We start from the raw sequence: 24,420 nt of genomic DNA, 5'->3' as shown, positions 1-24,420 counted from the left end.
CAGAGGACAATACTGGATGCTACAGCTTTGAGCTAAGAGCAGGAAACTGAGATTAAAGCCAGCGTGAGGTCAGATTTAGGCATAAACAGCATGAAAGCAATTATCCATCCGGTCTTGTATCAAGACTTCATCCTGCTGGTGTTGGTGTAAGGATGTTGGCACACTTTGGGCCTCTTACCACCAACTGAGCGTCATTTCAGCACCACAGCATTGCTGTTAACCATGTCCACACCATGACCACACTGTACCAATCAAAGTTTACAGTAAGATAATGCACCATGTAACAAGGTCCAGATCATCTTAATCTGGTTTCTTGAATGTGACAATGGGTTCACTGTACTCAAATGGAACAGGAGATTCACATCATGAAAGTGTAGTTTGACGCTGTCGTGTCTGTATATACCAAAATAAGTAAAGCCCACTTGTTTTGCCTGATATTCTCTGTTTTTTATCAGAATACGATTATTTGATATCGGTTAAACTGCAGATTATAGTTTGGTCTGTAACATATTAGTAAATAGAGAGATTTTACAGGAAAACAATAGGGTGGCATTTCCAGCATAAAGGTTCATTTAAAAATAACTTAAATAAATAAATAAAAATAATATTTTATAGCTTCATTGGCTGGGCATGTCTGCAGGACCACATAAATTGTAGTCTTCCGCCCTCTAGTGGCTCAGTCAAAGAAAAGCAAATTCCACCGTTTTTTGTTTGTGTAACTGTGGGCGAGCTCCTCCCACCAGGCCACAGGCTATTGGTTAATGCTCTAAGCAAAACCACGTGGTTGGTCAGCGGGTGCTGTCCGTTAAACCTGTACGGAACAGTTTCCACACGCCCGATCATTGTGTAAGCGTCTCTCCCACCCTTGAACCTGCGGTAAGTATCACCTAGATGAAGCTCAGGCTGTAGTGAATGTGTGAAGAGGAAAAATAACTTTGTGATTTCCTCAGTCATGCCGACGTCACCTGTTAAAACGAGGATCCCCCTCACCAGCTTTGGACACTTGGTAACAGAGGTGAAGGTAGGAAGGGGGTTTGATCCGGGGATTTCCAGGTGAAATGAAACGGTGCATGCGGTGGAGGGGGATTTAGCTGATACAGAATGGATATGAAAGGGTTTAAATGACAAACAGGGTCTTAATGTTTAGGTTATCATTTAGGTGTCATAGTGTCATCAATAAGCAGCAATACCAGTTACCTTTGTCCTGCTTTGTCTTCTCTGATGGATCTGCCCCGTGAATGAAGCACATTTCCACAAGCAGCACAAGGTCTTTATTACTTTTGACTTTATTATGTAAGATGATATTTGGCAAAATTCAACTGAAAGAGGCAGGAAACAGACCAGCTATTAAAATAATATACGGAGGGCAACAAAAAAAGACGGATCCTTAAAACTTGGGCTAAAAACAGTCTGTGGAAACTAAAATCATCCAAAAATCCCACTAAAACTTACATCATACATGCCTGTAACTGTACTACAGACAGATTAAACAATGAATGGGGTTCTGGGGAATTTCCTTAAAGATCAGAATCTGCATCAGGAGGACCCGGGGCCCAACTGCACAAGTGTTAGGTCTGAAATCGGGTTTGAGGATTTCATCCTAGAGCCTAAAAGCAGTCAGGGCACCGCCGGCTAACACGTGGAGGTCTTCTCAGAAGCACTGCTAAAAAACGGTCATGCAGGAAGATGTTGCATAATGCAGCTGCATCTGCAGGCTCTTTCACATCTGTCGTATGTGCTCAGTGAGTAAAGAGAATGCGGCACCAGAGGCGCACCTGCTAGGTGAGCTGCACAGAGCAGGTCCCACCGAGTCACGATGGCTTATGCTTCCTGACTGGACTGATCGATATGCCTGAAGTGTTACTGCGATGATGGATCAGACTAGCGCGTTTTGGGGGGGTTAAATTATAAAATAAAGACCTGTTTATTAGCCTCTTAAATGTCAATGTAAATTGTTTGTTTATTTATTTATTTATTTGTTTGTTTGTTTGTTTGGTGGCATTTATAATTTCTTAGTACCTTCTAGATGCCAGCTCCTCTGCTTAATATATTTAAAAAGACTTCTCGTTCAAGTAACAAGGTGCCATTTCCGGCATAGATGTTTATCTGAAAATAAAATATAAATGGACTAATACATTAAAAACGGTTACTTTATTTGGCTCAGCATGTATGCAGGATGGGATGTAAATGACAAACATATTATTTAGATGCTAAAATGTTAACTATGAACTTTATTTTACTTTATTTATTCATTCATTCATTTGATCAATATTTGCAATCCTTTTGTTTGACCACTTGGGGGCAGCAGTCAATCTTATCTAAACACTGGTGGATCTGCTTTTTAGTCCTACACATATGCATGAAGTACTCTTTGTTACAAGGGAGCAGCCACCCGTATATTTTTATTATATACATGAAGTACACAAGTAAGAATAATATATGCCTTTAACTGTTGGTTTGTGCTGGTGAAAAGTGTCAGTGAGCTTGGGTTAAGGCAGGGATGTCCAACTCCAGGCCTCAAGGGCCAGTGTCCTGCAGGTTTTAGATATCATCCTGGGTCAGCACACCTGAATCACATGATAAGTTCATTACCAGGCCTCTAGAGGACTTCAAGACATGTTGAGGAGGTAATTTAGCCATTTAAATCGGCTGTGTTGGATCAAGGACACATCTAAAACCTGCAGGACACCGGCCCTTGAGGCCTGGAGTTGGACACCCCGGGGTTAAGGCTTGCTTCTGTACTGGAGCTGTAATGTGCTCAGTGCTGCCCCCTGCGCTGGCAGTGCAGAAGACATCATTGTGAGGTGGCCGGGCTACTTTTAAACTGTGTAAAAGGGAACCACAGATTCCCGTTGTCATATGATCTGTTACTATTAGTAGTAATAAAACATAAAATGCTGACTGTAAGCAGTTTTAAAGTTACTAAGCGATTGATTCAAGAGAAAATAAACAGAAGAGAGGATGTTTTTCATTTCAGTCTCAGTGATATTGTAGTTCATTCCTTTATGAAAGAACTACAATTTAAAAACAATATAGACAAGAAAGTGTTTGAGTTAGTTTTTTTAACTTGTTTGTATATAGATCTAGCTTTATATTCTTTCTTATTGTGTGCCATCTGTAATGTTTGACTCAAATACCCCACAGAACTGGACAGCACAGTGAGCTCCCATCCTCTGTCAAGCTGTCACCCTTAACCCACGAAGTTCAGGAACTGTGGGACATGATGTTTGTTTAATTGTCATGTAAATGTTAGGCAAGACTGTTACATTTTTTATTTTTCATTAATAGTAGTACTATATTTGTACATAGCAACAGGAGTTTGACTTCAGTTTTCATACAATGGCTCCTTCCAGCTGTAGGGCTGCTGCTGGTTTCAGCTGTTGTTGTTTCAGGCTCAGTTTGTCTGCTTGAAGGGGAAGGTGGATATCAGACTGCTGTTGTAACCACAAGAAGAAAAAACAAAACAAGCTCACCGCTGATTTTCAAAAATTATTTCAGTTGCACTTTTTCAGCTTTTATTGACGTGGTTTCACGTATAAGGTTTCAGGGGGAACAAGCGTTTCCTCTCTGCTACGTTAATAATATGAACCGTAGCAGCAGGAGGAATCAGCAAGATGAAGAGGAGCATTGTGTCCCTCCTCAACCCTGGCTCACTTTATCTAATGTTCGTAATGGGAAACTATTTCCCTCTTCACAAGAATTCTTTCATTTCCTCGTAGTTTACTGTAAACCTGATATTCTAGATGAATGGTTCCCTTCATGGAAATCAGTGCCATGTGACAAACGCGTAATTGTTGTCCCAAGTCTGTGTAATCAGACAGACAACAATAACCGTTCTGACATTCATCAAGCACAGGATTAGTTTGGATATAAACAACAATCACGTCAAGCTCACAGGCTTAAAGTGCTAGTAAAGTGTATATATATGTTTTATGTTTTGTTTTTTTCTCATGCTAGCTGAGTATGAAACACAAACCATGAGATAAAGTAAGCTTTGTTTAGCACAAAGTGCTGCCTGGCTGAAGTCCACTCACCGCCGGCTGTAAAACCACAGCTTAGTCGGTTTCACACCTTGGTTTTTGTATGCATGATGCAAATGAGATGTGGTATGGCAGTTTGTGAGTTTTACAAATGCTGGTTCTCACATGTGTTAGCTTTTTACAGAGCCAAGCTAGCAGTTTCCCTCTTTTTGCGCTAGGCTAGCTAACGGCGGCCTGACTGTAGCTTAGCATTTGCTGTTTAGAGTTGTTTATATGGATTCTAATTAATCGTTTTAGGCATAAAAGTGATCGATAAATATGCTTCTTAAATTCTTTCATTTTTTTGGAGTCTGTTGACTCCAAAGTTTTAATATTTAATAACTACTGCTTTCAATGTTTTTGCGTTGAATTGGTGTAATGAAATCTAACTGTTCAGGCCCTACAGGTTTTGAAGTGGTGTTCAGGTTGGGCCAGTCTGACTGCAAGGTGAAAATAAGGCACTTTAGGATCATTTTGGTTTGACAAAAGTGTAACAACTCCATCAAACCATTCAAGTATGTGGGAGTTTCCATCCTCTCCTCTGCCTACTGATTGTAGTTTTTTGGCCCCTCTCTTGCAGACATCCTTTCTGTCTCCTCTCTGAGCCTCTTCAATCCTCTCTGTTCTTTTGTTTTCACACTCATCTTCTTCTTTCAGCTGCTCCCTTCAGGGGTTGCCACAGTGGATAATCTGCCTTCTGCTCTGTCTGTAGCATCGTCCTCTGTCACACCAAGCCTCTGCATGTCCTCCTTCACTACAACCATGAACCTCCTCTGTGGTCTTTGTTTTTTCCTCCTGCCTGACAGCTTCATATATATATATATATATATATATATATATATATATATATATATATATATATATATATATATATATATATATATATATATATATATATATATATATATCCATCCATCCATCCATCCATCCAGGGGCATGTCTAGAACAGAGGCACGGGGTGGCACCAGCCCCCCTGAAATATGAATAGTTTGCTCTTTTGCTGTTAAATCTTAAAATCCCCAACACCATTGGATGGGGCCAGTAGTACGTTTACTGAAGTACTTGTAAAAATACTTGTACTAGTACTATGTTGCTTTTTTTCTCTATTCTGAATGTGATTGTTGCACTTTGTACAATACAAATTATTTTAAAGCTTTCTTTACTTAATATTTTTGCAGATTACTTAAATTATAATTGATCAAAGTACAATATTTAAGCAATTAAAGTCTTCGACGGCTTTAACAATTAAGAGATATACACATCAAAAAATCAATAATTATAATCCAGTAACATCATGTATATGACTCAAGTGTCATTACATATGTGAATGATTATAACTTTTACTTAAGTAAAACGTCTAATTACTTTTTTACCCTCGAAAATCAACAAGATTATGTTTAAATTGTTATTCAGGTCTGCTTTTCACATAATAACTCTGCATTAGGACTCGGGGCTGCATATGAACTTGAACTTGCCCCCCCTCCCCCATTTGCCATCCAATTTTTAAAAATCATTTAAACACCCCTGATATCCTCTTTGCTTCCTCTGCAAATGTCCAGACCTTCTCAAGCTTGCCTCTCTAGCTATGTCTCCAAACCGCTCGACCTGAGCCGTCCCTCTGATATGCTCATTTATAAGGTCCAATGTCCATATAATGTCTATATAATGTTCATTCTTGTTGATCCCAGTGAAAATCTTATCTTCAGCTTGGCTTCCTGTTTTTTTTTTTTTTTGTTTTTTTTTGTGGGTGTTACCGTCTCCAAACCATAGTTCGCAGTAGATCTCACATCCCGTCTTGTAAACCTTCCTTTCCCTTTCTTGCTTTCCCTTTCACTCTTGCCATGGTTTTCAACCTGGTGTGTGAAACGAATGTTTTAACTTGACCTCACTTCTACATCTATCTCGTCTTTATCACCATGCCTCTTTCACCCTCTCCTTTTCATTTCTTATTTAGTGAACCTGAGCTCCTGTGTATTTGTGCCCACTACACTCTCAGAAATAGAGGTACGAGAGAAGAACATTTTTGTACCTATAGGTACATTTTTTTTAAATGTTCCCTTAAAAGTACAATACTGGTCTTTAAAAGTCCAGAAATGCCCCTTTAAAGGTTCAATTTGAAATAAAGTACAAATCTGTACCATTTTGACCTGTACTGCAGTGACGGTGGCAGAATGTGGTAATGGGTCAGCATGGGAAAATCTGGATGGGCCTGGTTAATTGTAAAATTCATATGAGATGTGAGTGTGCTCATAAAAGCTACATGTTATAATCAAATCTGTTGGTCCTCTCCTCTGTACGTAAATTATCCTATGATGCAAAGAATATCTGTAACCTACCTTTGTGTAAGTTATGTTAAATTATATTAAAAACAAACACACACAACGACATGCAGGCACAACCAAATGATGTTAAAAAACTGGTCCATTTCCATTTTATTAAGTTCCAGTTATAATTTTTAATGTTTTAAATCTTGGTTATAGCCTTCAAAAACGTGAAATCATTTTACTGTTATGTTTGGCCATTTACTTTTTCGCTTTTACTACATCCTAGAATTGTTCATTAATTGTGAGGTTTTTATGGAATTTGCAACATCAAGTTAAACCGAGGTTTTTTGGAAGTTAAAATGTCAAGCAGATTTTTATGTTACGGTGACTACATTTTGTAAGTTACAAATATAGTTCGCCAAGACAGCATAACGGTTTCTAAACAACTGCGCATTAATACCACAATGTTGTATTTTCATGTGTCAAGTTCGCAACGCGCATTAATCCCAAAGGCTGAAAAGCCAGCAGCGATGAGTGCTCCGCCTCCGCGCTGACTAGCGTTGACGCAGAAAATGACTCTCAGGGGGTTATCGACGGAGGAGCTCCTTAAAAAGTTGATGGAAGAAGGCATTGATGTGTCAGACGACGAGGCGCAAAGGTTTAGAGGTAAGTCGGGTGTGATTTTGTGTTTTTATAAAAATTACAACGTGTAGTTTTACAGTAGAGTTAGCAAAAGTCCGAAGAGCTAGATTTAACATGGGTGAAAGCTAGCAGTTAGCTAAGTTTTAAACAAAGAAAGGTACAAATGTGGACTATTTAGACTGTTGGTGGAATGTTCAACGTCTGTCTGCCTGCCCGCTGTATTCGAGTGTTTTATCAATAAATAGTGACTAACCATGTACAACAATGTAAAAAAAAATCAATAATTTCTCAAAACATGCTAGTATGTAAATATAGCTATTAACAAAATAGTTTTCTAAGCAAAATTTATCGCATCTAACTTGTTTCCCGCTCAAATGGATTTTAAACAATGGAAAGTACACATTTGTACCATTCCACCTACTTAGTGGGATTTTAAATGGTAAAGGTAAATGCATGATGCAATGCATAGCCTTTGGCCACAAGTTTCATTCTCGGTGTTTTGTTGGCATGGAGCTGAATTCAGCTGCGGTTCAGCATCACAGGTAAGCTAATGTAGGGGAAACACTGCTGTTAATCCACAGTGCTGCTGTGCTCTTGGGTTTTGTCTGGTGTTTATATAGATAGATAGACCTTTATTGTCCCCTTAGGGAAATTCTTCTTCACAGGCACTGTCACTGTCAGGGGTGATTGCTTTTGCCCTTGAATATTATGTCAGACTTTAGCAGCTTATCAAACACTACCACAACAGTCATTGGTCAAGAAGCTTTTTGTTTGGAGTAGGGGCCATGTTTACAGGTTATCAGAATAGACAGTTTTGTTTTGCAGCAAAAAAAGAAGGTAATTTGAGGAATCTGTTGAAAATCCACTTGGCACATATTGCTTAAACATACTGTATACTAATGTTTTTCTTCCTCTTCTGCAGAATACTCCCATGAGTCCATACCCAACCATTCGAATGAAGGATAAGAGTTGGACAACTGCGCTCTCAAGACAGTGTCGCTGTGTTGTGACAGTTGAAGGAGTGGATGTTTGCTCGTGCCGCTCGCTGGATGAGGCCTATATCTCAGCATTCTCCACCTTCTTCGTGTTCAACATGACCTACCCTGCATACTTCAAGAAAACACTTGTCTTTCTTCAGAACTGCATTGTCAACATAGGAGACCAGGGAGACAAACCCCTGCCAGTAAGTGTCACCAGGGTACTTAACCAACTCTATTAAATATATAAAAATATATTATTCAAGAATTTCTTGAAATGACTACAGAAGTCTTTGGAAATGTTTTAACACCCACATGTCCCTACCTTATTCACTACCCAAGGCTGATTTTGATGTATGGTCCTTTGTGGTGTATGAGATATGAAAGCAAGCATCAATATTTCAAAAATATAGCGAGTAAATGCAAAAACTTTGTAAACATCACTGCAACTCTTAGCAATCGTCATCAAATGAAACAGTGCTGGGAGTTTTCTTCAGATAGGTTGCTTGTTGACTTTGAACATTCACTCAGCACAAGTGTCAGTGTGCCATTTTCATCTCTGCCAGGTGACTTACAGAATGCTCTGGAAATGAACAAAAGTTTTACAGATGTGTATTTTCAGGATAAAGTGTTTCAGCGTGTGTCTGCTATATCTGTCAGCAGTGTCAAATATGAACTTGAGGATGTTTTTGTAGTTGGCCATGTACACACTGAAGCCATACCGATATTCTTTAACCCTGATGCTCCCCGCCAGGGGGATCGGCGGCGGCGGGGTCGGGGGATGTGGGTCCCCCGTGGAGGTAGGTAGGAAGGAAGGAAGGCGGAAGGTGGAGATTGGGTGGGGGGGGGTCGCGAAAGCCCCCTCCCCGAGAAACACCCCGGCGAAAGCACAGCGTGTCGCGCGACGAGATGATAAGAGCGCAGATGGCGGGTACTAAGCGCGTCGGGGTTTGGCTGCAGAGGCGGTGTTCGGGCGCGCGCCGTACTACGACGCCAAGGTGCCAACAAGTAAGACAAAGACAATGTCACGCACTAGACCGTGGGACCCAAAGAGCACTAAGGTCGGCACAGGTGGATCGCTTTCGCCGGCGGTGTCGTCGTCGTCGTCCTCTTCCTCCCGCTCCCCATCACCATCACTGTCGCCGTCGCCAGCGCATCTGGCGTACGCGGGGTGGGCTCCAGCGGCTCCATTGTTGCGACCGGCCACGTTTCGCTACGGCGGTCTAGGGGTCGAGGAAGACCAAGAGCAGCAGCAGCAGCAGGAGGAGAACTCAGAGGAGGAGGAGGAGGAAGAGACCGAGGAACAGGAGCAAGAGGCCGAGGGGGATAACGACTCGACAGCCCGAACGCTCGCAGATGAGGAGCGCTACTCGGAGGAGCAGGAGGACGAAAACGACGAGGCGGCGGACCATGGGTATGTGGCCGCAGAGGATCATGGCTACGAAATGCCGTTGCAACCTTGCCAGGACGGCGGCTCGCGAGGCGAGTCGAACGGTCGAGAGGAAGAGGAAGAAGGAGGCGCTGAACCCAGGCCGGGGACTTCGGAGCTTTGGCGAGAGGACGACGCCGGCCGTGCTGCAGGTGGCTTTCATGATCTTGGGCGCGATCGCAGGCACAGCGCTGTCGGTGAAACTCACGTCGCAGATGTAGCCGACGATTATGACAACTGTGACGATGAAGAAGACGACGAGAACTACGACGAAGAAGACAGAGACTATGAAGAAGACAAAGACTACGAAGAAGACAGAGACTATGAAGAAGAAGAAGAAGAAGAAGGCTACGACAACGACGACCTCGACGACCCGCGAGGACGAGGCCCCACCGAAGAGGCCGTGGCGGCGGCGCGGGACGAGGCCTCCGCGTTCATAGCCTACTTCCCGCCGGAGATAGAGGACTCGGTGATCGCCATGACCAACCTGGAAGCGAACAGGCGCAGGCCCGCCATCGACGGGTGGAAGGCCATGGGCCGCGTTGAGTTCAGGGCCTACGTAGGGCTGCTGGTGCTCGCCGGCGTGTACAGGTCCCGGGGAGAGGCCTGCGAGAGCCTGTGGGACGCCGAGACCGGCAGGTCCGTGTTCAGAGCCGCGATGCCGCTCAAGACCTTTCGAACCTACTCGAGCGCGCTGCGCTTCGACGACAGAGAGACCAGACGAGCCAGGAGAGGCGAGGGCGGGGGCGGCCACGACAAACTGGCCCCCATCAGAGCCGTGTGGGACGCGTGGTGCGCGAGGTTGCCCGCCATGTACCGACCGGGACCGGAGGTCACCGTTGACGAGAGACTGGTGCCGTTCAGAGGTATGTGGTGCGTGTTGTGTGCGCGTATGAGAGGAGGAGGGAGAGGACCGGGAACGGCGACAATGCTAGCTTTCTGGGCATTGTTGTCGTTTTATTTGTGTTGGGTTCTGCGTGTGTGCTTTTACATGACTCTTTATATCTTCCACGCTTCCACGTGTGTTCTCTGTCAAACTCACGTCTCTTCCTCCGTTTCTACCCCAATCTCCCACACTTTCCCACATCGCTCGCTCTCTCTCTCTCTCTCTCGCCATCTCTCTCTCGCCATCAGGAAGGTGTCCGTTCAGACAGTACATGCCCAGCAAACCGGCCAGGTACGGGATCAAGATATGGGTGGCGTGCGACGCGCGTTCCAGCTACGCGTGGAAGATGCAAGTCTACATCGGCAAGCCCGACAAGCGCGGCCCTCCCGAAAAGCACCTGGCCACTCGAGTGGTCGTGGACCTCACCGAGGGATTGCCGCCGGGACGCAACGTCACGTGCGACAACTTTTTCACCTCGCGCGAGCTCGCCGACAGGCTCTTTCGCGAAAGAGGCCACACCGTGCTGGGCACTCTGCGATCGAACAGACCCGAGATCCCCAGAGAGCTGCGCTGCGTCTAGGGCAGGGCCGTGGGCTCCGTGGAATCCGTAGTACTCGGCGGCTCCGCGGGACCGAGAGGAGGAGGAGGAGGTGGCGGAAGAGGGCCCGACACGATCATCCTCTCCTACGTGGCCAAGAAGAACAAGAACGTGCTGCTCCTCACCACCGCTCCTCGCTACCACCGCCGCCGCTCCGGCCCCGAGCCCCGGCCTAGCCGCCGCATCAGCAACAGCGACGGCGGCGGCGGCGGGAAACCTCCCTTGGTGCTTCATTACAACCGCACCAAGGGAGGCATCGACAACCTGGACAAGGTCGTGAGCACGTACAGCTGCAGGAGAAAGACCTGCAGGTGGCCCGTGGCCCTCTTCCACAACATGGTCGACGTGGCGGCCTACAACGCGTTCGTGCTGTGGAGGGAAATTCACCCCGACTGGATGGCGGGCAAGCTCAACAAACAAAGGCTCTTCCTCGATCGACTGGGCAAAGCGCTTGCGCGCCCCATGATCGAAGCCAGGGCATTAGCGCGAGAAGGAGGAGGAGGGGGCCGAGTCGCGGCCCGAGGTACTACTACTGAGGCTGACGATGCCGATGTCGATACTGCTGCTGCTGCTCGTACTACTCGTACCACCGCCGCTGCCACCGCCGACGCTACGCCGTGCGACTCCTCTCCGGTCAAGAGGCGAAGGTGCCGCGTGTGTCCCAGGAGCAAAGACGTCAAGACCAAGATCCTGTGCTGCGAGTGCCGAGCGCACGTGTGCATCAACTGCGCTGTCACGTACTGTCCCAACTGCACCGCTTCACGCACCGCCGCTTCCCAAACGCCGCCGCCGACGTCGTAATAACACAAGCGCCCCTCGGGGGTCCTAGCGACCCCCACCCTAATCATCATAACGCACACGCCCCAAGGGGGTCCTAGCGACCCCCCACACTATCATCATCATAACACATACGCCCCGAGGGGGTCCTAGCGACCCCCCACCCTAAACATCATAACACATATGCCCCGAGGGGGTCCTAGCGACCCCCCCCACCCTATCACCACCACCATCATCATCATCAACACCATCACCATAATGACACACACGCCCCTCGGGGGTCACCACGACCCACGCCCCGAGAACAGGCGGGCGCACAAGGGTTAAAATCAAGTATATTTTGAATGTTGATACTTGTTGGGTATTGTGTGGGAAACTGTTACTTCCTTGCACTTATGAATGTCATTTCTATGCTTACCAAGTGGCAGTTGACAATGACTGGATCCTGTTCAATCCAGGAAATGAATTAGACTTTCAAGCTCTAGACACCTATTTAGTTGATGATAGGCTGTTTGTGTCCTTGAGGTATTCTGTGTGACGTGATTGCAAGCACATTTTCCACTTTGTCTATATATATGACATATATATATATTTTGGCTTGTTGAAGTAGAGCAAAACATTTGTGTGGACAGTTTTTTAAATACATGCCATCTCTGTGATCTGTCAAAACATTGTGCTCAGGTGTTTAATGTCTTTATGTGATTGTTTACTTTTTTTAAATGAATGTATTTTTCTTGCCATGTCCTATGGCAATATACGAATGTAATCAAGGATGTATTCCTGTGGTTGTTTAAATGCTTTGATGTGATTCTATTATCGAAAATAAATGGTTAAATAACCAAATATTTTGGACTATTGGGGGTACATTTTTGTCTCTTAGGTACGAAATAGGTTGTCGCTGGGGGGGTACCCTCATAGGTACCCTATTTTACCCTTTTCAAGGGAACATTTCTGTACTATAGTTTGAAGGTACATTTATGTCTTAGGAAAGTACATGATTGTACTTCAGATGGTACAACTTCATAAGGTACAAAAATGTACCAAGCCTAAAGGGTACAGAAATGTCCCTCAAAAAGGAACACCCCCAGCGACAAGCATTTGTACCCTTTTTGGTACACTTTGGTACCCCTATTTCTGAGAGTGTAGCATACACCGACACGATTGGTCAAAAAAACTAAGTAGGGAAAAAAAGACATGTGACACATGCAGCAATCAAATATATTAACAATATAAATCATTTTAATAAAAGGAAACATCAGAATACATTTCAAAAATCGGTTCAAAGGGTGTCCCACTTTAACTGAAATTAATGACCCATTTTATCTAATACATTATGATAAACTGGGCCAGGAGGTAAAGAGATTTTTCTTCATTTTACAAAATTTTATCTGAGAGAGATCATCATAACAAGGATTATGAATTTATAAATGTCTCTTTGCTTGTTATTGATTTATTAACCTTATTAACAAGTGAGATTTCATATGTTCGGTCGCTTGTCATCTGACAGTTTCAAAACGAGGTGTTCCCCTTAGCAACCTCAGACCAAATAAGATCAAATGCTAAATATCAGGTAGTGTTTTAGCACCAGTTTAAAATGCCTTGCAGTCAGTCACCAGCTGTTAACCTTTAAAGAGATGAGATGCTAAGATCCTAAAATAACCCACTTTACCTACAGGCCCAATTTTCACCCAGAGCAACCACCTTTTTTTTTTTCCACTGCTCAGCAGACAAAAAAATAGCAGTTTAAAAAAAAAAAGACTGACTATGATCTTTTCATGTGAAATTTGTAGACTTGAGAAATGTTATTAGCTTGTTTATTAAGGGAAAACGCTTAGGATGTTGCTACAGAGTTTAATGCTAATGGCTGTGGAAGCTGAGCTAGGGTCACATAGTACAGGTTCACGACCAAATCAGCTTCATCAAATTCAGACGGTATGCTGGGTGTGATCTCAATTACTGGTAACAAGTGTCCAATCCCACTGTTGGTTTGTCACGCTACTCACAGAAAAACGTGCCTCTACATGCAAAGGTATGCACGTTCCAGATCATCTATTTCTAAAATAAATTGCTTAATTTCTTCATAAAGTTTTCATATTGCAGCATTTATTAGATTCCATGAAAAAACAATAATAATTCCTTAATTAAAAAATGCAGAGTGCGCTTACTCAAGCTTTGTTATTGTTTTTTCCTTTTGTTTATTTTCTGTAAGTCTTCTCATCATTTAATCTGGTGCTTTCACATTCGTTCTGACTGGGTTTGCATAATTCTGAGGGCATTCATCATGTGCTTCTATTGTATGTGTTTGTTTGCTAGCTTTTATTTTCTGTTTTCTTCATCTTTTATTTTATATCTTTCAATGCATGTTTTTTTTAAAAACGTCTTGGAAATGTGTCAAAAAATATCACAGATCTGATCTCAGCGCTTCCTCTTACTGTTTCTGTGTGCTCTGTGTTTTAGAGACAGCTGTTTGGCATTGAGGCCCCTTCTTCTGTGGAACTGACGGGCTGGAGGAAATACTTTAATAGCTACACTCTGCAGGGTCGCAGAAATGTACTTAACCAGCACACACTTTTATACACACGCACACATCTTTATAGAGATATTACACACAGGCGTGTCGAGTCCTCACAATCCCAAATGTTTCCTTCTCTTCTCTGCAGTGTGTCTTGGCTACTTATGGGATCTTTGCAGTAACGGCAGCTGCCTACTTGATGCTTAGACAAAAGAAAAAAGAAAACCAGACATCCACCTCCACGAGAGGCTAACGTCTTGCAGTCATGCGTTTTCTCTGTGATGTGAGGGGTACTGCACCTTCAAATGTGTCAGCTGAAAGTTAGAGTGTTAATAAATGCTTTGTCCGTGCTTGTCTGATCATTATTCATTGATATAATGAACAATCCGTCTGCTGCTGCAGAAACTGCAACAAAATCCGCAATTTTCTTATCTGTTTATTACCCTTAGAGCAGCGTGTTTTTCTCTATAAGAAATATAAAATAAGAAGAATGGCTGCACATTTTTTTACAGTTTGATTCATGAATGCATTCACGTTCATGACTTTTCTTGTAATCCTTTTTGAATTCTTCGCCGCAGGTTGATTGACGAGGTAGTCGGTTAACCTGCGGTCTATTGGCATGCTTGACATGACATGGAAATAATTGCAGCCCTTTGACTATGCGCTTAAGCAATAATTGTTAAGCTAAGCTGACAGAACAAAAAGGAAACAAGATTCTTACCTGAGATCTTACACGCAGGCACCTGTGCTGCTGCTGCTGCATCAGTGAGGTTTACAATTACTTTACACCACCGGACTTTGTAAAGCATGATGTTCACAGGTATGTGTGAGCCTTTCTTTCATTTTGTTATAATTATAAATTAAACTTGTATATAAACTGAAATATATCCACAAAAAACAATTTTTAAAGCAAACAGCGCTGTAGTAGTAAAACCATCAACCCATCCGTGATGCGGATGTATGTTTTATAATCGGTATTTGTGTATTTTTCATGCAGCTGTACACTGTAAAATGTAATATTGTGTTTAATTAAAAATATTAAATAGGCTGAACTCAATTTTTATCAATTTGTTATTAGAACTCAATTTAAATAAGTTACCAGTACTTTTTATGCAAAAATGCTGATAAACTCGATTAATTTGAGTTGTCCTAACTTAGAAAAACTAAGTAAGCTGGAAGTTTTGCTTCTCAGGGCGGAAGGATGAAAGATGTGTTTTGAAAATGCCACGTGACTGCCGTTCTCCTCCCTCCCGGATCAGTCCGCATGTTCATGGCACCAGCATTTGTTATGGAATATATTGAGCAAACCTGGAGATATTATTGTTGTCATTGCTGTGGATCTTTACTGACTTGGTGAGTAAATGTTTACTCTTATTCAAACTGATTTTGTGGCTTCTCTTAGTTTAGCACCAGGTTTCTAATCTTGCTAGCTAGTTAGTGTTAGCCTAGCGTTGCTGCTGCCGCTGTGCTCATGTTACTTAAAAATTAACACCACAGCCTTAAAAACCTTACATAAAACTACGTCGGTGAATTTTTTTGTTGATTGTTTGAAATAAATAAGTGAGATAAGAGCCCAGACAAAATTCTTTGGGAGGTGCAGCCGTTAGGGGTGGGGTGGGTGTGGTGTGGGGGGTGGATAACGGAGCTCTCCGAAAACGTGGAAGCACTTTTGCAAATATGTGATATTTTGATAAATTAAGTAGATATTTGAGCATTACTCAGCTACATTCTCGCCTGAAAATATCTTAAAAGGTTATTTTGTGACCCAGAAAGGGTAGTCTGGTGAAAAAGAGGATCGCATTTGTCGGCCACGGTTGTCGGAGCCTGTGCGCACTTGTAAGCGCGGCAATGGCGGAGGAGCACTGCTGAAAAACGTATTACTTTTTCTGGGTCACAAAATAAACTTTTAAGATATTTTCAGGCAAGAATGTAGCTGTGTAAATTTCAAATATCTGCTCGATTTATCAAGACATCACATATTTGCAAAAATGCTCCGACGTTTTCGGAGACGTCTATTTTTTCATGCTTTGTGGCAGCTTTAGAACATCTGTGGCATCTATTAATGTCAAATCTAGCCTTTATTTAACAACATAAGCGAACTCTATGTTACAGTGATTGCACAGCCATTAAGGATCAAATCAATGTTCTGTTTTTTTCTCCCTCTGCTTGCTTCTTACTGTCTTTGAGGCTCGGGACCAGCACTCCTGTTGTTGGACAGAAAGACATCAACTCAGTGGTAAGTATTTTTGGTTTTCCAATATATTAGCAACTGTCAGTGACATTTATATTAATCAGGCTGAACTTTAATCATACTTTAGATCAGCCTGTCTTACTTATTGTTTTATTTGTGCTTTGGTTTGGGGAAGTTGTTTCTTTACTGATCTTTTCCTGTCTTCTGTTATTAGACTTGAGATATGACTGCACTATGCTGTTGCTGTGACTCCAGTTAATTCTACAAGACATGCTGTGTAAGTAAACAAACAACAACAGTTTGGTCTGCATTTCTTGAAAGATCACATCCCCCAAACTTAGTTTAGAGGGTCTACACTGTATATAGTGAAGTCTGCAAGTTTTCTAACAGCAAAATTTGTTTTGTGCCCAAAATCATTTTGCACATCATTAGAATGAAAGTTATTGCCCATGTTTGCATAGCCCTTTTTAAAATTATTCTTTCATGACAATATTGTGTGTTGCGTGGTGGTCACGGCTATCCAGACTGACAATTTGGGACATTGAATGTCACCTCTCCGGCGGGGAGGGAGCCTGAGATTGTCTAAATTGGAGTCTGTTTTATACCAAATGCAGAAAAAATGTTTTAAGAAAGCAATTAAGTTCATGTTCCAAAAAATATGATTGTTTGCTTGCAGGACACCAGGAGAGATGAGTCCCCCGTCACAGATGGTGTGGTCAGTGAAGATGGTCGCCTGCAGGTTCAAGCTCATTGCATCTCCAACCCACATCCACTGCGACTGTACTTAAGGGAAGTTAAAGACTTTCTTCTGCACTTACATTTGGATCACCTCGATCCATGATAGTCATTCAGGCAGTAATGCCTGGACTGGAAACAAGCCATCCTTAAAATATTACAACATTCCAGCTCCTGTGTTGGAATGAAAAACGAATGTGTTGTTTAAATTAGAGACTGCACTTGTGACAGAACAATAAATATTTTATGTTGATTATATAAATAATGTAAGTACAAAACAAACTTGTGGTAGGCCTAAACTTATTTTCAGAATAATTACATCTAAGACTTTGTTTCGTTGTAAGATTATAACAGTGATGGCAATATCATTTTTATTCAGCAGAACAGTGTCCAGTATGTTGGCTGTTGTACTTTGTTGTGTTTGAAAATAAAAGTTGTGCTCATTTTAACATCATTACAAAAGTGTTGTTAATTATTTTTAATGATATTCATGGTACCACAAATTGTTTTTTCATTTAGTTGAAATGTTTGTCAGTAGGTAAACAATTAGTATTGTCAGAAAGTCAGAAATATCAAGTTATTCTTAATACTGCAGACTTGCAATGTATAAGTTGTCCTAACAGTCATCCTAAGTAAGCTTTACTTAGTTTTTTTGAGGCAACGAGTTTCCATAATTTTTTTGAGTTCTGGGAACTAACACGGCTGTGTACATTTTGAGTAGGGTGTACTCAAAATGAGTAAGTTGCCCTAACTTGGTCATCTTACGTAAACTTGATCCAATTTTTTTGAGTTCTGGGAACAAATGAGCTTGTACAGAATACTCAAAATAAATACGTTGTCCTAACTTAGTCATTTTTAGCTAAGCTTTACTCAATTTTTTTGAGGCAACGAGTTTCCATAATTTTTTTGAGTTCTGGGAACTAATTAGATTTTACAGTGTAACATTTTTAAATAAATATAGTTATTTGCATTCAAACCAATCTCAAATTCAGTGTGCGTACTTGCTACAGACACACACGCACACACACACACACAGGCTCTGCTGTGAGATCACATGATTTCAAGGAATCTGCGAGCTGAAGTGAAAGCGAAAGCGCGGTCGCGAACACCTGAATCAACGGTTTGAAGCGCGCATGAGCGAAAGAAGGAGCGCGTACGTTCTCTGAAAACGAAAGCATATTTTTTATCAAACGAGTTGCGACTTTCTGGGGGCGAGAAGCCGACTGTAGCTCACTGCTGCGACACGTAAGTAGGCTTAATTATTCCTTTAGCTCACATTGTCGCTGAAGCTTGAGGCGGACCGCTGTTGAAGGAATCCAAGAAAGCTGAAAAAGAAAAGTGTCATTTTCTCATTAAGTGTGGGAACTTGTGACAAGCTTTTCCAATTTCTTTAAAACACATCAGCTCCAGCGTCACGGAGGTAGCTGAACTCCACCTTCAAAAATCCCCCCACCTTAAGTAAATCTGTTGTATAGCACAGAATTTTGCAGCTGAATTTGTGGAGGATGTTTGGCCACATTTGAGCTTTTTCTAAACACTTTTGCAGCTCTTTGCAGTTTTAACTCGTCCTGCTGGTTTTACTGTTATTTCTGAGCTCCAGCACTCTCTGTTTGAAATTCCACAGTGTCTCTGATTTAAGGTGTGGGTCATAAATGCTCTCCTCTTGGGCTAAAGTAACGCTGTGTCATTGCCCTGCTCCACTGCTTAATATCTGTGGGTGTGTGAACCTATGAATTAAAACCTTAAAATCGTTGTCACTGGTTCTTTTAAATATATATATATAGATATATATAATCTGTCTCTGTGTGTGTGTGTGTGTGTGTGTGTGAGAGAGAGAGAGAGAGAGAGATTATAACAGAAGTTTACGTCATTGTGAGACAAAACTGTTATGTTAGCTGATAAAATGCAGCTGTAAGCTCATTGCAAACAGTGAAATTAGAAAACATGAAGTTATTATAACTCAGTGTAATATTTATAAACACTGACAATAAAAAAGGGAAAATAAAATTAATCTGAACTGTTAAAATATATCAATTCTCTAGTCACTGCTTGGTACACACTGTACTCCTTAAAGTATTGATCAGCATCAAATATTTGCATTTTATTCTTTGTTGTAATGTAATTTTGTATTTGCTTATCTTAAATTTGAAACAAAAAAATCTGTACAGGACGGTTAAAATGTTTTCATTGCTTTTGTTTTAATAAAAAGCAGAAAACGTCCACGCTAACTAGAACATGCTTACCTCACACTTCAGAGGAAATTAAGTCTTTTTATAAACCTTTTTAGTCTCGCTTGATTGAGAAAGTGAAAGCGTTCTTCTGTCATCAGTTGTGTTGTAGCCGCCCTTACTGGTGGTTTGTAACACACAAACGTGGTTTACTGTCAGCCACACACCCTTTAAGTCTGGATTGGGCGCCCATGCAAGGAGCGTGTGCCATGACAGTGTGCGTTACGATATATAAAGCCAGGGACGTGTGTCAAACATCAGGTGTGCGCTCATCAGGAGGCATAAAACATGTAAACCAGAAATGACAATGTGATTAATGCGATGTTAAGTGTTTGTGAAAAGCTGAGGATTAAAGTTACAATATAAACTCTCTGCAGCATGGCGTCTCAAAGTGGACTGAGCAACAGATGACCAGCCGGGAAGGAGTGAATGATGGAGGATCTGCCAGTGAAAAACGGAGTAACTGGTGCAACAGGTGGTCAAGAGGAGGATTGTTCCTTGTAGGATGGTCAGAGACAATTGCAATAAAGTGGTAGTACAAAGCCCAAAACAGAGCCACGCAGCCGAACCACAGAGCTCGAGTGAGCCCTCTGAAGAACACCGGGAACAGAGCCCAAACAGAGCGGAGTCGAGAGAGCGGCAGCTGGATTTACTGCACTGGGTCAAAAACAACTATGAGGAAGACGCTGAGCTCTGGGTTAGTGTTCACGATCACTCACTGCTGATTTTACTCATGTTGTTTTTGGTAATAGATTGTTTAAATATTAAAAGCACTCAGCAGGCAGAATACCACATTTTATGTATTTATTGATTATTCGATCATTAACATGTGTGCACTAATGCATGGGCACAACTTTAATGTTGCAGCTTTTTAACTACTTTACATACTGCTGGGAACGTTCCTAAATGTCCATCACGGCTCATTTGTCAATTATATGTTTATATAGATCAAAACTAGTAGCTACTGTTATCAAACAGATACAGTGGAGGAAAACATTCAGCAGTTTCCCTCAAAGTGAGTAAAAGTGAATGCATTTATAAAGACTTTCAGATGTACAGAACAAGTACTTGAGCAGTGTACTTTCAGGCAATGTCGTGTAAAAATATATTTTTAAATCAGTTTCTTTTTCATTTAAGTTTGGCTAAAAGTGAAACTAAATAATAATGTGATTGAAAAATTCAACGGTGCTTGTTTTACATGATCCAACAGTATGATGGATACTAATATAATATGATAGCATTTGTAAAAGTGAAACTACAAGTGACCCATAAACGTTTTTGTTTTTTTTGAAACTGCTGTCAAAATAAAACCTGATAAATTTATTGAGGAAAATAAACCATGTGGCTGGAGCGTGGCGGTAATAAACTCGGACACTCAGACTAGCTCGGTAAACAAAGTGACACTCCCCAACAGAAAATCATTGTTGTGACAAGGAAAGTATTTGGAAGCCTGCCTGGCTTTATCATTGGACTTTGAACCTGAGCATGCCTCCCCCTTATGTGCCAAGGATTTACAGCACCATTATGGTGTTGGTAGTGGCCTTACAATGTTATCGCCCACAGAGTACATCTTGTGTCAGAGCAAAACGTTACAAGTGGCACTTATGGAAATTAACACGTGAAGTGAACTAATAAAGTTTCTAGTAAATGACCCAAGCACTGAGTTCACGCTGAGAAAGTGAAAGAACCCTTTGCGGTATGGTGGTTTCAGCCATTCGGAAAGTTTCCAGCAACATTCCTTGCTGTACATTTTTTGTTTATTACATAAGACGCAGAGTCACAAGTTCACGTGATGAGCAAGCTTAACAAAAAAGAAAAAAAGCACTCTAATTTTAAAAAAAAAAAAAGACATTTCAAAGATTTTAAAATTCTTTGAATTTTTTTTTTCTCTAAGTGGCTATATAGTTGCGCCACAAACCTTACAAATCAGATTTTTGTAAGTTTCTGTTTCTTTCTGATACCTCGTTTGTGACCGATGTGCAATAATTTGTTCTAAAAATACTTGACAGCCGTCATTTAAGTTTGATTTAAAGTAAACTATTATGCTTATTTTAACTTTCAATGTTTTATTTTATTAATGGACCATAGTGTTTTTTGCTTTATTCGCAGTTAAGCCTTTCGGTTCATCACTGATCTGAAACTAGCTGCTGTAGCTCCTCCCCCTTTAAGGCCACCCCCTCTTAAAGCCAGCTTTCTTCTAATTGGCTGCTCCTCACAAACAAAAGAGCAGTGGGTGGGTGGGGCTTGATGTGGTCATGCAAAAGCAAGAATCAAACAAACTGTGAGAGCAAGAGTTTGTAGCAGCGTAAAGCCTGATCTTCTGGCTGGCGGGGAGCGCTTGTGCATACACTGACCTCATCGCTTAAAACTTTGCCTCACGTTTTTAAAGAAAAGCAACACAGGCAACATATATTTAGCATTAGAGGCAAAGCCGAGGGCAAGAAAAAGCACAGCCTTCATTTTTGTTTAATCAGATTAGGAGCTGTTTGCTGTAGGCTGGTGTACCTTCAGCAATAAAGAGCCTGCAGCCACCAGAGAACACTTTGATTTATGTGTGTTTTTCATCATATTGACTGGACACGTCTGATCTTCTCCGCTGTAGGAAGTGACTGGAGCTGATTCCGATGGCTTGCCCACACACCTCCGTCCGTTCACCAGCGAAGCAGAGTATAAACTAGTGAAAAGTACTTACCAGCAGCTTCTGCAGAGTGATTACTACTGGGGATCCCTGACCATGGAAGAAGCCCACGGAAAACTCAAAAATGCTCCTGCTGGAACTTTCCTCATCAGGTAGTCAGCGCTGTTTTGCTTTATTTCTCTCTTTAACTGTTGTGTTTTTTTCCCTGCTTTTTTCCCTTCATCCCATTAAAGCTAAACCAATGCAGTCCATCTCATTTACCAAGCTCATGTGTAGTGACTGTACACCGCTGTGCTGTTGTAGGGACAGCGGGCAGCCGGATGTTTTCTTCACTCTGAGTTACCAAAGCGACGATGGCCCGACGAGTGTTCGCATCCAGCTGAACAAGCTGCACTTCAATCTGTTTGGCAGCCAGAGGACTTTTCCTTCACTCTTTGCTCTGCTGACTTACTACACCAGCTCCTGCTGTAAACTGACGGTGCCCTTTCGCATTCACCGCCCAGAGGGCCTGAAACAGATGTGCAGGAGGGCCTTTGTAGGCGTGTTTGGAGCAGATAGGATAAGCACATTACCTGGTCTCAACAAGCAAGTGAAAAGCTACCTTTGGGCATACCCTCACCCTATATAGACCCATGTGCTCCAAGTTTCTGTGTCAGGATGTTGTGCTATCACAAGGATAAAGAATGTTATTTCTTACTTTTTAAAGAAGTTATCCTTTGTATTATAAATGAGAGATAATAGAAGCTCACTGCAGGTGACTGCTATGAATGATATTATTGGAGAGACAAGCGAGTAGAAGGACGTAACCATCAGAGGTAGAAATGGCTACATGAGGTAATTCAGGCGACCTGCGGTACAGATGGACAACCTGAAGGTTTCTGGTTGTTGAGAGGTTATTTGCACACCTTCTGAAAATGTATTGTTTTACAGATTTGACAAAGCACGTGTTATCGTTGTTTTGGGTTTTTTGGGGGGGTTTGTTTTATATGCACTGTCAGAAGTCAACAATTATTATTTATATAACTAAAGTTTCTAGCAATTTTCCCTGTAAAGGCTGCACCACTGCCTGTATGATGACATTTCAGCTTGTCGTGCCTATGAAAATGTCAACTGCTGCTGTTTAAAGCTGCACTAACTGATATCTGAACTCATGAACGCATGAGCAAGCAGCCATGTCAACAGCTCATGAACGTGAGGGTAAATCAGCTGTAAAAATCCACTTGGAGTGATGGTTTCTGGCTCGTTTCTTCTCTTTCTTTTTTTGCGTTGCTTGTTTGGTAACATTAGGTTAATTATCTCAATATCTTGGTACAAGGGTTCATTTGCTCTGGATGATGGGGGGGAAACAGAGTAACGGATTCTAACCGCTAAATTGATGTTTATAATTCACAGAATTTGCAGTTAATACGATTCAGATATCGGTTAACTTTGCCGCGGTTCTTTATGAAGTTGCAGATGTAATCTTCCCATTACAGGAGGAATCCTCTTTTTCTGTTTTCGCACAAAAAGAGGATTCCTCCAGCTGTAGCTGACCTTAGATTCTGTAGTTTTGCTCTCACCTGTATTAAAAAAAAGCATCGACTTTGTGTTTTTTGTCTTCCTGCTGGTGTTTCGTGTTGGCCTTCTCCTGCCTGGCTGTCAAGGGGTCGGCTACAGCAGCTAAACTGAGCAGCAGAGTTGACTGAATGTTTGTTTTCGTCACTTATAGGCATTCTATGTAGATTCCAGAATAATTCTTTTTTTAATGTAAAAGTATTGATTAATGCAGCTGATCAACACTTGAAATGATTCTAGTTACTGTCTTTGGTCTTCTGGTACAATATGCATGTAATATTGTCTTGTTCATATTGAATAAATAATTTTTTATACGAAATAAAATATATGTAAACCTAAGACTTGATTACTGTCCACTCAAAGACAGGAAGAGGAATACAAATCACTTCCTTTCTAGTAAGTATGTAAGCTTTGAAGATAAACATGACAAAAACCTAGAGAATTTTTCAAAAAAAGAGTAAACAAACACAAGTGTAAATATATTAGTTTTTAGATGGTTTTTTGGCTTTTATTTTGGGGGGGTTTTTAGCCATTGAAGGTTTTGGTCCTGTCAGTTCACCAACATCTCAACAGCTACACTGTGCAGAGCATTATGAGACAATAATGTAAAAAAAATCACACTTTGCTTGCTGTGCTCTGCTCAACTTTATGACAGTGGGTCACGAGTCTATTTTTAGTAGTTGTTAATAACAGGATACACATATACTTCTCAAGAGCAGCAGTCATCAGGGGTGTACAGTAAGGGTCATAATCAAAATGCGATTGAGGTGCAGGTTTTAATAACTTTTCATGCATTTTCAGAGGCTCATTAGTAATCGGACAGCTGACCAACGAGCACTTTCTTTATTGCACATCAAACAGCTATGACCTTTAAAACATTTTAAAGTTAGGTGACTTTTGTCTTTGTATCTAAACAATTGATCAAAACAAACATAATTAGCAAGTGAAAGCAAAACTTAAAAAAACAAGT

General features: G+C 41.7%; 1 protein-coding gene across 7 annotated transcripts; it reads left to right on the top strand.

Annotated features, from left to right (window-relative positions):
* Positions 1 to 783: 783 nt before the first annotated feature.
* On the top strand, positions 784 to 23,779 carry LOC134629047 (suppressor of cytokine signaling 1-like). 7 transcript variants are annotated; one of them, XM_063475945.1, is made up of 8 exons: positions 786 to 876; positions 951 to 1,021; positions 14,050 to 14,142; positions 14,253 to 14,387; positions 14,844 to 14,924; positions 19,636 to 19,955; positions 21,861 to 22,048; positions 22,200 to 23,779. In XM_063475945.1, the coding sequence occupies exons 6-8, from the start codon at positions 19,764 to 19,766 to the stop codon at positions 22,522 to 22,524; spliced, it is 705 nt and encodes a 234-aa protein (XP_063332015.1). In that variant the 5' UTR covers positions 786 to 876; positions 951 to 1,021; positions 14,050 to 14,142; positions 14,253 to 14,387; positions 14,844 to 14,924; positions 19,636 to 19,763; the 3' UTR covers positions 22,525 to 23,779. The 7 variants fall into 7 exon arrangements, with proteins under 7 accessions (XP_063332017.1, XP_063332015.1, XP_063332013.1 ...); XM_063475943.1 differs by having other exon boundaries at positions 14,253 to 14,394; XM_063475946.1 differs by lacking the exon at positions 14,844 to 14,924.
* Positions 23,780 to 24,420: the final 641 nt, after the last annotated feature.

This window comes from Pelmatolapia mariae, linkage group LG6 (genome assembly GCF_036321145.2).
Source record: "Pelmatolapia mariae isolate MD_Pm_ZW linkage group LG6, Pm_UMD_F_2, whole genome shotgun sequence".
NCBI classification, from domain to species: Eukaryota; Metazoa; Chordata; class Actinopteri; order Cichliformes; family Cichlidae; genus Pelmatolapia; species Pelmatolapia mariae.
This window is presented reverse-complemented; position numbering and strand designations above follow the sequence as displayed.

Excerpts from the sequence above, each read along its gene's own strand:
- LOC134629047 (XM_063475947.1), top strand. The coding sequence starts at position 19,764 with ATGGTCAGAGACAATTGCAATAAAGTGGTAGTACAAAGCCCAAAACAG. Across the intron at positions 19,956-21,860 it reads AGGAAGACGCTGAGCTCTGG|GAAGTGACTGGAGCTGATTC; the intron begins GTTAGTGTTCAC and ends TCTCCGCTGTAG. Across the intron at positions 22,049-22,199 it reads GCTGGAACTTTCCTCATCAG|GGACAGCGGGCAGCCGGATG; the intron begins GTAGTCAGCGCT and ends GTGCTGTTGTAG.